The sequence below is a fragment of the Coturnix japonica genome, chromosome 22 (genome assembly GCF_054131305.1).
Source record: "Coturnix japonica strain WE chromosome 22, WE-NBRP24, whole genome shotgun sequence".
In the NCBI taxonomy this organism is placed as follows: Eukaryota; Metazoa; Chordata; class Aves; order Galliformes; family Phasianidae; genus Coturnix; species Coturnix japonica.
Window position 1 is genome coordinate 10,447,501 of NC_140684.1, and position 12,500 is coordinate 10,460,000.

General features: G+C 45.7%; 2 protein-coding genes across 3 annotated transcripts in view; one reads left to right on the plus strand and one right to left on the minus strand.

Annotated features, from left to right (window-relative positions):
• The window catches only part of LOC107322715 (uncharacterized), a 10,383-nt gene extending 6,498 nt beyond the window's left edge, over positions 1–3,885 (minus strand). Inside the window, exon 1 of the transcript XR_014936610.1 lies at positions 3,751–3,885. The gene's annotated coding sequence lies outside the window, so the exon portion shown is untranslated. The remainder of the gene's footprint in view (positions 1–3,750) is intronic.
• LOC146757423 (uncharacterized) lies at positions 1,230–12,197 on the plus strand. 2 transcript variants are annotated; one of them, XM_085522423.1, is made up of 6 exons: positions 1,230–1,355; positions 4,969–6,109; positions 6,180–6,285; positions 7,579–7,680; positions 9,466–9,571; positions 10,483–12,197. In XM_085522423.1, exons 2-5 carry the CDS (start codon positions 6,034–6,036, stop codon positions 9,488–9,490), a joined length of 309 nt encoding a protein of 102 aa, XP_085378549.1. In that variant the 5' UTR covers positions 1,230–1,355; positions 4,969–6,033; the 3' UTR covers positions 9,491–9,571; positions 10,483–12,197. The 2 variants fall into 2 exon arrangements, with proteins under 2 accessions (XP_085378549.1, XP_085378548.1); XM_085522422.1 differs by lacking the exons at positions 1,230–1,355; positions 7,579–7,680 and having other exon boundaries at positions 5,493–6,109; positions 10,483–10,632.
• The last annotated feature ends 303 nt before the right edge of the window (positions 12,198–12,500 follow it).

A 12,500-nucleotide genomic window follows, 5' to 3' on the forward strand; every position in this document is an offset into this window, starting at 1 on the left:
ACACTAGCGCATGCGCACTGGAGACCTAAAACTGGCGCATGCGTGCTGGCGCTTTAAAAGTGGCGTATATCACCTAACATCACCCCCAACAGCACCCTATTGTCACCCCCCCAAAAAAAACCCGGATTTGGCCCCAAAATGGCGCTGCGTACCCTTATAGCTTCACTGGGGGGCTCTATGGGGCTTAGTGGGTCTCTATGGGGCGCCGGGTTCCCTCTGGCTCCTCCCCCATCTCCTCGTGACTCCCGTTGAAAATAAGCGGCCGGTTCCAGATTCAACCGGGATCCCCGAACCCCCCGAAGCCCCATGGCGGAAACACCGGAAACGGACAGCCGGAAACCAAGCTGCAACCCCCACAGCGGGAACCGGAAATGAGAAGGCGGTCTCACTGATATCCCACAATCCCCTCCGCCGGAAAAGACGCCATTGCTTGCGAACAAAATGGCGCCCAGCGATTGCAGCGTTATATCCCACAACGCACCTTGCCGGAAATGACGCGACTGCGCATGATCAAAATGGCGACCGTCACATGCCACGTTATATCCCACAATACACCATACCGGATGCGACACTACTGCGCATGACCAAAATGGCGACCTCCAGACGCCGCGTTATGCCTCGTTATATCCCACAATCCTCCTTGCCGGAAGTGATGCTATTGCGCATGTTCAAAATGGCGACTTCCGGCTGCCACGTTATATCCCACAATGCACAATACCGGAAGCGACACTACTGCGCATGATCAAAATGGCGACATCCAAATGCCTCGTTATGCCACGTTATATCCCACAATGCAACATACCGGAAGCGACGCTACTGCGCATGATCAAAATGGCGATCTCCAGATGCCTCGTTGTGCCACGTTATATCCCACAATGCAACATACCGGAAGCGACACTACTGCGCATGCTCAAAATGGCGACATCCAGATGCCTCGTTATGCCACGTTATATCCCACAATGCAACATACCGGAAGCGACACTACTGCGCATGGCCAAAATGGCGACCTCCAAATGCCGCGATATGCCGCGTTATATCCCACAATGCACCATACCGGAAGCGACACTACTGCGCATGATCAAAATGGCGACATCCAAATGCCTCGTTATGCCGCGTTATATCCCACAATGCAACATACCGGAAGCGACGCTACTGCGCATGATCAAAATGGCGATCTCCAGATGCCTCGTTATGCCACGTTATATCCCACAATGCAACATACCGGAAGCGTTGCTACTGCGCATGATCAAAATGGCGACCATCAATTGCCGCGTTATGCCGTGTTATATCCCACAATGCACCATACCGGAAGTGACGCTATACCTCACTATGAAAATGGCGCCCGCCAAGTGCCGGTACACTGTGGGGCTTTATGGGGCACTGTGGGGCTCTATGGGGCTCTGTAGGGCTTCTATGGGGCTCTGAGGGGCTTTATGAGGCACTGTGGGGCTTCTATGGGGCTCTGTAGGTCTTCTCTGGGGTGCTATGTGTCTCAATGTGGCTGTGTGTGGCCTCCACCGTCACCACCATTATTCCCCTCACACCACCCACATAACTGCCCCCCCACCATTACCCCCATCAACCTCATCAACCCCATCAGCACCATCAACCCCATTATCATCATCACCCCCATTATCACCATCGCCCCATTATCACTATCACCCCATTACCCCACCATTGTCCCCCCACTGTCCCCCCCCACTGTAACCTCTCCACCATTCATCACCGTTGTCCCCCACCATCCACTGCTGTCACACCCATCACCTCCCCCCCACGTCACCCCACTGCCTTCCTTCAACACCACTCCCTGATGTCACCCCCACTGATACCCCAACATCACCCCAACATCCCTTCCCAGCATCATCCCAACATCAACCAACACCTTCACTGCTCACAGCAGTGTCACTCCGTGATGTTACCCCCCAGTATCACTCCCCAGCATCCCATAAACAGGGAGCAGATCCTCCCAGCAGTTACTGTTACTGCCCGACCCCCAGTATCACCCCATAAAAAGGAGATCCTCCCAGCAGTTACTGTTATGCCTTACCCCAATATCACGCCATCACCCCATAAGGAGCAGATCCTCTCAGCAGTTACTGTTAATGTCTGACCCCAATATCACTCCTTATCACATCATATTTTTCTTCCGTTCTAACCTCACTTTTCATGGTTTTCTTCAGCTCAAAACCTGCTTTTCTTGGTTTTCTTCTGCTCTAATTATGCTTTTCTTGGTTTTCTTCTGCTCTAACAAGATTTTTCTTGGTTGTCTTCCGCTCTAACCCATCATTACTTGTTTTTTTCCGCTCTAAAATTGCTTTTCTTGGTTTTCATCTGCTCCGACCCTGCTTTTCTTGGTTTTCATCTGCTCCGACCCTGCTTTTCTTGGTTTTCTTCCACTCTAACCCTGCTTTTATTGGTTTTCTTCTGATCTATTTTGACTTTTCTTGGTTTTCTTCCGCTCTATCATGTCTTTTCTTGGTTTTCTTCTTTTCTAACCCTGCTTTTCTTGGCTTTTTCTTCTTTAACCCAGCTTTCCTTGGTTTTCTTCCGCTACACCCATCTTTTCATGGATTTCTTCAACTCTAACCCTCCATTTCTTGGTTTCCTTTCGCTTTAACCCACCTTTTCTTGGTTTTCTTCCGCTATATCCTGCTTTTCTTGGTTTTCTTTTGCTCAAACCCTGCTTTTCTTGTTTGTCTTCTGCTATACGCAGTTTTTCTTGGTTTTCTTACACACTAAAACTGCTTTTCTTGGTTTTCTTCCACAATGTCCTGTCGTTTTTTGGTTTTCTTTTGCTCTATCCTGTGTTTTCCTTGTTTTCTTCTGTTCTAAACCGTCTTTTCATGGTTTTCTTCTGCTCTAACCATGCTTTACTTGGTTTTCATACACTCTAACCCGTCTTTTCTAGGTTTTATTCTGCTACATATTGTTTTTCTTGGTTTTCTTTTGCTATACCCATCTTTACTTGGTTTTCTTCCGCTTTAACCCGTCTTTTCTTGGTTTTCTTCTGCTCTAACCCTGCTTTTCTTGCTTTTCTTACACTCTAACCCTGCTTTTCTTGCTTTTCTTCAGCTCCAACTCGTTTCTCTTGGTTTTCCTTTGCTTTAACTGTGCTTTTCTTGGTTTTCATCCACTCGAACACTGCTTTTCTTGGATTCCTGCCGCTCTAACCTGTTTTTTCTTGGTTTTCTTACGCTCTAACCCTGCTTTTCTTGGTTTTCTTCTGGTATACCCATCTTTTCTTGGTTTTCTTTCTTTCTAACCCGTCTTTTCTTTGTTTTTTTCCACTCTAAATTGTCATTTCTTGGTTTTCTTCCCATCTAACCTTGCTTTTCTAGGTTTTCCTGCCACTCTAATTTGTCTTTTCTTGGTTTTCTTCTGCTGTAACCCTGTTTTTTTTGTTTTCTTATATTCTAACCCTGCTTCTTTTTTGTTTTCTTCTGCTCTTACCCATCTTTTCTTAATTTTTTTGCCCTTTGCCTTAGTGAGGCCTTCTTTCCCTTTCTGTAGCTAAGTGTTCTCTTTTCATCTACTATGGCTCCTTTTTCACTATTCAGTCCCTCATCTACTCATCATCACGTTCCAACATGGTTCCTTGTGTAACTCCATTGATACCTCCACATCTACATACAGCTTCATTGGCAAACATCAGCTCCATGTCCCCCCCCAATGGCACCTCAACATCCCCCCCCCAACCATCTCTGCCCCCCATCATCTCAGCATTATTCCAGTATCAGAGTCAGAACTCACCTCCTGTAGTGCTGTTCTAGGCTGAGCAATGTGATGGTGGAGAAGCCAAGTCCTGGAGCTCCATCCAGCAGCTCTTGGTCCAAGGCAGCAACAGAGCAGAAGAGCTTCTTCATGTGGGTAGATGTGACCTCAGCGAGGAGCTCCAGCAAATAACTACTGCCCCACGGTGCCAGCCCTTATATGAGCACCAGGAGGGGGCGGAGCCAGCCCTGCAGCCAATCAGGTGCATTGCCTGCACTTGGGCTGTACTGCTGTGACTCCGCCCCATCATGGCTTCCAACCATGACTAAGCATTTCTATTATATCACCCTAATTATATAGTGATATCATCCCCCCCATCACCCCCCATCATTCCAATGTCCCCCCCCATAGCCCCCCCATCTTCCCAACGTCCCCCCAGCATCAACCCCAGAGTGGTGCCCACAGTGTCACCCCATTGCGACACTGAGATCTGCACCCCCATGTCCATATACTGTGCTGTCATTTCTCCTCTATCCATAACCCTCCCCTTTAGGAACAGGTAGATATAATTATTCACCTGTTATTGCTTTGTTTTTGTCTTTGTTCTTGATTGGAGCTGTTATGTAACATCCTGATTGGGCACCTGCTGAGGAGAGGGGCCCACCCCATGGGCACAGGTGGGGGCCGTTGAGGGGTGGATTGTGATTGGTTGGAGCCTGGCTCCTCCCCTCCTTGATTGGTATTTAAGGGCTGGGAAGGGCAGAGGGCAGCATCAGTTCCAGCTTGGTGCTCCTATAGGAGCACTGAAGGAGAGGATTCTCCTTCCTTCTGCTTTCAAGCTCTGGATACCATATGGGATGCGACTCTGCTTGGAGATCCTTTCCTTTGGGGTCAGTGGTGAGTCTTTGGCTTTGCAATGGGGTAAGGAATTTCTTCTTTATTACTGGACTAATGTCTTCTCCTTTTGATTGCTCCTAGCAGTACTTATGGATCGGTATGAGAAGGAGCTGTATCTAGAGCCTCCTTCCTTTGGATGGAGGGCTCAGCCTTCACAATGGTGTGAGCGATCCCTTCTTTATTGCAGGGTTTGGGGGTGGAATGGGTCACTTTGGGATGCTCCATCTCTAGAGGTGTTTGAGGCTGTAGGACCTTGGTGTGGTGGTTGGGTACTGTCCCCATAGCAGGGGGGTTGAAAGGAGATGGTCGTGATGGTCTTCACTGCTGATCGTCATTTGATTCTATGCTCATATATTGCAGAGTATCAGCCCCAATGTTGGATGCTATGGGATGCTGTTCATCATCATCTCCATCTGTACACGGAGCCATTGGCTGCTGCTCTCTGGACTCGTTTCTACAGCCAGTTCTTCATCCATCTCATCATCTTCCCGTCCACTTGGTGTCTTCATCACTTGGACATGAGGATGGTGTGGGGTCCTGCATCAGAGGCCTTGTTGAAGTTTAAGTAGATGATATCAGCAGGTCTTCCTTCGTCTGCTGATGTATCAGTGCCATCATAGAAGTCTATGAGGTCAGTCAATGAGGATTTGCCCTTGGTGAAGTCACACTGGTTCTCCATCATCACCTCCTGCCTTCCATGAGCCCTGGGTCCTTCTATGAGGATCTCCATCATCACCTCCTGCCTTCCGTGAGCCCTGGGTCCTTCTATGAGGATCTCCATCATCACCTCCTGCCTTCCGTGAGCCCTGGGTCCTTCTATGAGGATCTCCATCATCACCTCCTGCCTTCTGTGAGCCCTGGGTCCTTCTATGAGGATCTCCATCATCACCTCCTGCCTTCTGTGAGCCCTGGGGCCTTCTATGAGGATCTCCATCATCACCTCCTGCCTTCTGTGAGCCCTGGGTCCTTCTATGAGGATCTCCATCATCACCTCCTGCCTTCCATGAGCCCTGGGTTCTTCTATGAGGTCTCCATCATCACTTCTTGCCTTCTGTGAGCCCTGGGTCCTTCAATGAGGATCTCCATCATCACCTCCTGCCTTCCATGAGCCCTGGGTCCTTCAATGAGGATCTCCATCATCACTTCTTGCCTTCTGTGAGCCCTGGGTCCTTCTATGAGGATCTGCTTTGTGGTTATTCCCAGCACAGCAGTGAGACCGACAGGTCAGCCGTTCCTGGGCTCATCCCTTCTACCTTCCTACAAAGGAGTGCCATGTTGGCCGTGTTTCTGCTCACCGGACTGTACCCCATTGTCACCACTTCTCAGTCTGCGATGCATCTCATCTGGACTCATAGACTGTTTGATTTCAGGACCTTGGTTGGTCTTGCACTGGGTTGTTGACCTTATAAGGTCCAATGGGGTCTTATGTGGGGCCCTATTGGTTCCAATGGGGTCTCATGGGGCCCTATTGGTTCCAACATCCCTCCCTACCAAACCCAAGGTGAGTGCTGTGTCTATGAACTGCCCTGCAGATGTGGGCAGTGCCTTCATTGTTGTGTTCTGTCCAACAGGTTCCAGCAGAGCACAGAGACGTGCGGCTCCTGATGAGAGCAGTGAGGAACAGAAACCTGCATTGCCTGGACCCAGCTTTGCTGATGGTAACTCTCAGCCCAGCAGGTAAGGGCAGCACACACCAATTGCTTTTTACCTGTTCCATACTGAAATTGAAGGTAATGTTCCATTATTATAATGGTAATGTCTGCTCTCATCTATCTGCATTCTCTTTTCCTCTGTTCTCTGCTGTTTCTCCAGCATTCCCTGCAGTGTTTCCTTTGTTCTCATTTTGCTGTTCTGTTCATTCTTTGGGCCTTGTTGTTCATTTTGGTGCTTCATTCCCTTCAGCCTTTCATTCCATGTTGGAGTTCCAAGCAGTTTCCTCTGCTGTTTTGCCCTCCATCTTGATCATCTTTGCAATGTTCTATTGGGCCTTGCCCCCCATCTTGATGTTTTTTGTAGTGCCCTTTTGGGCCTTGCCCCCCATCTTGATGTTTTTTGTAGCGCCCTTTTGGGCCTTGCCCCCCATCTTGATGTTTCTTGTAGTGCCCTTTTGGGCCTTGCCCCCCATCTTGATGTTTTTTGTAGTGCCCTTTTGGGCCTAGCCATCCATCTTGGTGTTTGCTGCAGTTTTCTCTTCAGCTTTGCCCTCCATCTTGATGTTCCTTGCAGTGTTCTTTTGGGCCTTGTCCTCATCTTGATGTTCTGCGTGATGTTCTCTTGGGCCTTGCCATCCATCTTGATGTTTTACGTGATCTTTTTTTGGCCCTTGCCCTCCATCTTGATGTTTCAGCAGTGTTGTTTTGGGCCTTGCCCTCTGTTTTGCAGTTCCATGCAGCGTTCTTTTAGGCCTTGCCCTAAACCTTGATGTTGTATGTGCCCTTTTGGGCCTTGCTCTCCATCTTGATGTTCCCTGCCATGTTCTCTTGGGCCATGCCCTCCATTTTGTTGTTCCTGTGGTGTTCTTTTGGTGTTTCCATTTGGCCTCCTATACTGCCTTCCCTTTGCCCTCTGTTCTTGGTGTTTCATACCACTCTCCTTGCTGTTGCTTTCCCTTGGCTGTTCTATTACTGTTGCCCTTGCCTTACTGTTGGTGTTTGCTTTGCTTTTCTTTTGTTGGGGCTTTCTGTGCTTGTTCTGCTGCCTTTGGCTCTATGGGGTTTGCTGGGAGGCAGCATTCATGGTAATCTTGACCTTAAGGGAACTTTATGGGATAATTGCAGGAACTTTATGGCCTTAATGGGAAATTTAGTGATAATTGCAGTTTTCTGTAGGGTATCTGTGAATCTAACCCTTTGTTTTTAAGTAACCTTCATTCTAATCATAGTGCAAAATACCATTTTAAAGTAACTGCACCTTTAACCTTAGAAATAGCATTACTTCTATTTCTAATAGTATTTATTCTATCCCTAATAGCATGGATTCTATCCTACTGATGAGAGCAGTGAGGAACAGAAACCTGCATTGCCTGGAATGCTCCAGACCCAGCTTTGCTGATGGTAACTCTCAGCCCAGCAGGTAAGGGCAGCACACACAATTGCTTTTTACCTGTTCCATACTAAGATTAAAGGTAATGTTCCATTATTATAATGATAATATCTGCTCTCATCCTTCTGCATTCTCTTTTCCTCTGTTTGCTGTTTCTCCAGCATTTCCTGCAGTGTTTCCTTTGTTCTCATTTTGCTGTTCTGTTCATTCTATGGGCCTTGTTGTTCATTTTGGTGCTTCATTCCCTTCATTCTTTCATTCCATGTTGGAGTTCCAAGCAGTTTCCTCTGCTGTTTTGCCCTCCATCTTGATCATCGTTGCAGTGTTCTATTGAGCCTTGCCCCCCATCTTGATGTTTTTTGTAGTGCCCTTTTGGGCCTTGCCCCCCATCTTGATATTTCTTGTAGTGCCCTTTTGGGCCTTGCCCCCCATCTTGATGTTTTTTGTAGCGCCCTTTTGGGCCTTGCCCCCCATCTTGATGTTTTTTGTAGCGCCCTTTTGGGCCTTGCCCCCCATCTTGATGTTTCTTGTAGTGCCCTTTTGGGCCTAGCCATCCATCTTGGTGTTTGCTGCAGTTTTCTCTTCAGCTTTGCCCTCCATCTTGATGTTCCTTGCAGTGTTCTTTTGGGCCTTGTCCTCATCTTGATGTTCTGCGTGATGTTCTCTTGGGCCTTGCCATCCATCTTGATGTTTTACGTGATCTTTTTTTGGCCCTTGCCCTCCATCTTGATGTTTCAGCAGTGCTGTTTTGGGCCTTGCCCTCTGTTTTGCAGTTCCATGCAGCGTTCTTTTAGGCCTTGCCCTAAACCTTGATGTTGTATGTGCCCTTTTGGGCCTTGCTCTCCATCTTGATGTTCCCTGCCATGTTCTCTTGGGCCGTGCCCTCCATCTTGATGTTCCTTGCAGTGTTCTTTTGGGCCTTGTCCTCATCTTGATGTTCTGCGTGATGTTCCCTTGGGCCTTGCCATCCATCTTGATGTTTTACGTGATCTTTTTTTGGCCCTTGCCCTCCATCTTGATGTTTCAGCAGTGCTGTTTTGGGCCTTGCCCTCTGTTTTGCAGTTCCATGCAGTGTTCTTTTAGGCCTTGCCCTGCATCTTGAAGTTGTATGTGCCCTTTTGGGCCTTGCTCTCCATCTTGATGTTCCCTGCAGTGTTCTTTATGGCCTTGCTCTATCTTGCAGTTCCATGCAGCATTCTTTTGGGTCTTACTCTCTGTTTCATTGTTCCCTTTGGCCTTTGTTCTTGGTGTTCCCTATAATGCCCTGTTTGCTGTTGCTTTTGCTTTGGTTTCCCTTGGCTTTCCTTCTTGCTTTTTTCTTTGTCTTACCCTTGGCTGCTTGCTTTGCTTTTCTCTTGCAGTGTCTTTCTGTGTTAGTTCTGCTTGTCTTTGGGATTTGCTCGGAGGTTTTGTTTGTGTTGATCTTGATCTGCTCCCCTCTGACTTAATGAGGTCTGTAGTTATAAATACTGTAACCTGTAGTGTAGTTGTTCATATAAGTCTTAACCCAATATTAAAGATGTTTGCTATGGTAAATGTAGCTCTAAAAATTGATGCCCTGTGTTTTCTATGAAAGTTACTTCAATTATAATCCTAGTGTGGAATACAATTGTTAAACTTACTGCAAATTTAAACTTATCAATAGCATTAATTATATCCCTCATAGCATTTATTATATCTCTCATTGCATTAATTGTATCCTTCGTAGCATGAATTATATCCTACTGCTCCCTTCCATCACAGTTAGTGTAATGATCGCAGTGTGCTACCTTACAGATGTGGGCAGTGCCTTCATTGCCTTTTTTTGTCCAACAGGTTCCAGCAGAGCACAGAGATGTGAGGCTCCTGATGAGAGCAGCGAGGAACAGAAACCTGCATTGCTTGGACCCAGCTTTGCTGATGGTAACTCTCAGCCCAGCAGGTAAGGGCAGCACATAGCAATTGGTTTTCACTTGTTTCATACGGAGATGCGAGGTTAGTGTTTCTGAGCTCATTTTTTGCACTCTGTGGTGTCCTATGGGCTGCCTGTGCTTGTCCTACTGTGTTGTCTTTGTGTTTGGTCTTTGATGTTGCTCAACTGTTTCTTGCAGTGTTTTTCTTGCCCTCCATTTTGACATTCTTTGAGGCATTCTCTTGGGCCTTGCCCTCCATTTTGGCATTCCTTGCGTCGTTCTCTTGGGCCTTGCCCTCCATTTTGGCATTCCTTGCGTCGTTCTCTTCGGCTTTGCCCTCCATTTTGGTGTATCTTGCATCATTCTTTTGGACTTTGCCGTCCATTTAGGCATCCATTGCATCATTCTTTTGGACTTTGCTGTCCATTTAGGCATCCATTGCATCATTCTTTTGGACTTTGCTGTCCATTTAGGCATCCATTGCATCATTCTTTTGGACTTTGCCATCCATTTAGGCATCCATTGCATCATTCTTTTGGGCTTTGCAGTCCATTTTGCCATTCCTTTTCTTGTTCTCTTGGGCTTTGCCCTCCTTTTCAGTGTTCTCTGCATCCTTTTGTAGGGCCTTGCCCAATATTTTGATATTCTCTTGGGTGCTTTCTTCCATTTTGCTGTTGCCTGCATCATTTTGTTGCGCCTTTATGTCCCTATTCCTGTTCTCTGCTGAGTGTTGTGTTGTATTATGTTCTGTTTTGATGTTTTTTGTGCTGCTCTTTTGGGCCTTGCTGTTCAATTTGGCATTCTCTGTGTTCTTCTTTTGTACTTTTAGCTCTATTTTGGTGTTTTTTGTAGCAGATTATTGGGCCTTGCCCACTATTTTACATTTTCATGTCCCACTGGCTTCAGCCCATTGATCTAACTATCTGCTTTTCTTCCTTAGGGCCCTTATATTCCCTGGCTGATGGATGTTCCCCTTTGATGCAGCGCTCCATGCTGCCATGCAGGCGTTCAATAAAGCTTTGGGGGGCTGACGATCCATCACAACAGCACATCAGCTACATGTTAGTCAATTAACCTCCATTTAATTGGAATTAGCTTTTGAGTTAAGTTCTGTTAACCAAATTGGTTTAAGGTTTGCGTTCAGTTAACCTTACCCAAATTGGTTTTAGCTTAGTAATCTATTAACATCACCCAGATTGGGTTTTGTTTTGTAATCATTTAACTGCAACTAAATTGGTTTTTGATTTGTTGTCAATTAATCTTAATCAAATTGGTTATAGCTTTTCAATTAATTCTTTTAACAAAATTGGCTTTAGCTTTCAATCAGTCATTGTTAATCAAATTGGCTTTAGTTTTGCCATTTTATTTTTCATTGTTAATCAAATTGGCTTTATTTTTGCCATTTTATTTTTAATTAAATTTACTTTAGTTTTGCAATCATTTAATGTTACTTAAATTGGTTGTAGCTTTACAGCCGTTTAAGTTTAATCTAATTGGCTGTAGCTTTGCAATCTATCTACCTTAATTGAATTGGCTTTAGCTTTGCTATTATTTAACCTTAACCAAATTGGTTTAAGGTTTGATTTCAATTAATATCTGCCAAATTGGCTTTATTTATCCTTGCTTACGGGGCTGGGCTAGCCCATTTTTTTTCTATCCGGGCTAACCCAGCCCCGTAACCACTATCTATGGCCTGAGGGAGCCGAGTTGCTTCCCGGCCACTCTTTGACTTGTGCCCATTTGCGGCCACTCTTTGACTCGTGCCCATTTGCGGCCACTCTTTGACTTGTGCCCATTTGCGGCCATTATGAGATTTACGCTGATTTCAGCGTGTTCAATTATTTTTTGTCAACCAAATTGGCTTTTGTTCTGGAGTCAATTAATTTCAAACCAGATTGGCTTCAGCTTTCTATTCAATTATTGTCAACCAAATTTTGATTTAGCTTTGGAATCTAAATTTCTAATCCAAATTGGCTTAAGTTTTGCATTCAATTAATATCAACTAAATTGGCTTTAAATTTGGCTTTAAATTAACTCAAATTAACTCAAATTAACTCAAATTAATTGGCTATATTTTTGAAATCAAATTATTTTAGCCAAATTGGCTTTATTTATCCTTGCTTACGGGGCTGGGCTAGCCCATTTTTTTTCTATCCGGGCTAACCCAGCCCCGTAACCATTATCTATGGCCTGAGGGAGCCGAGTTGCTTCCCGGCCACTCTTTGACTTGTGCCCATTTGCGGCCACTCTTTGACTTGCGCCCATTTGTGGCCATTTTGAGTTACGCTGGTTTCAGTGCTGTGCTGTTACTTTGAATGTGCCACATTGGCTTTAGCTTTGCAGTCAATTATTGTTAATGAAATTTGCTTTAATACTGAGTCCATTCATGTTTGTGTTATTGAGTTCAATTTTGCCTTGATGTGTATATAATGTGCTGATGCTGTAATTGTACCTTGTGCCATGCAATGTACTGTCTATTTGGATGCTGTGTCTGTCAACTGCGCTGTGCCCTGCACTCAACACGTCGATGCTGCGCCTGTAACCCGGGATGGACAATTTGCTGTGTATATGGATGTTGTACATGTAAAATGTATTGTGCAATGTGCTCTATGTGTTGATGTGATGGTTGAACATTGTGCTGTGCCATGTTCTCAATGTATCAATGCTGCGCCTGTAAACTGTGTTGTGCTCTGCATTGACTGTGCTGATGTTTGTACTCAATACTGGGATCTTGTGAGTTGTATCTTGTGCTATTTGTACTGCATATCTGGATGTTGTGCCATGAACTGAACTGCTGTATCCACTTTGTGCTTGTAAATATGATGTTGTTGCTGTATTGTGTTTGTACTATTGTATGAGTTGTATATTGTGTTGATGGAGCTGTAATAAAGAAACAGTTGTGGTGTGTCATTAATTGTCATCTGCAGGCGATGGAGCAGAATCTAAGGTAGGTGTGAC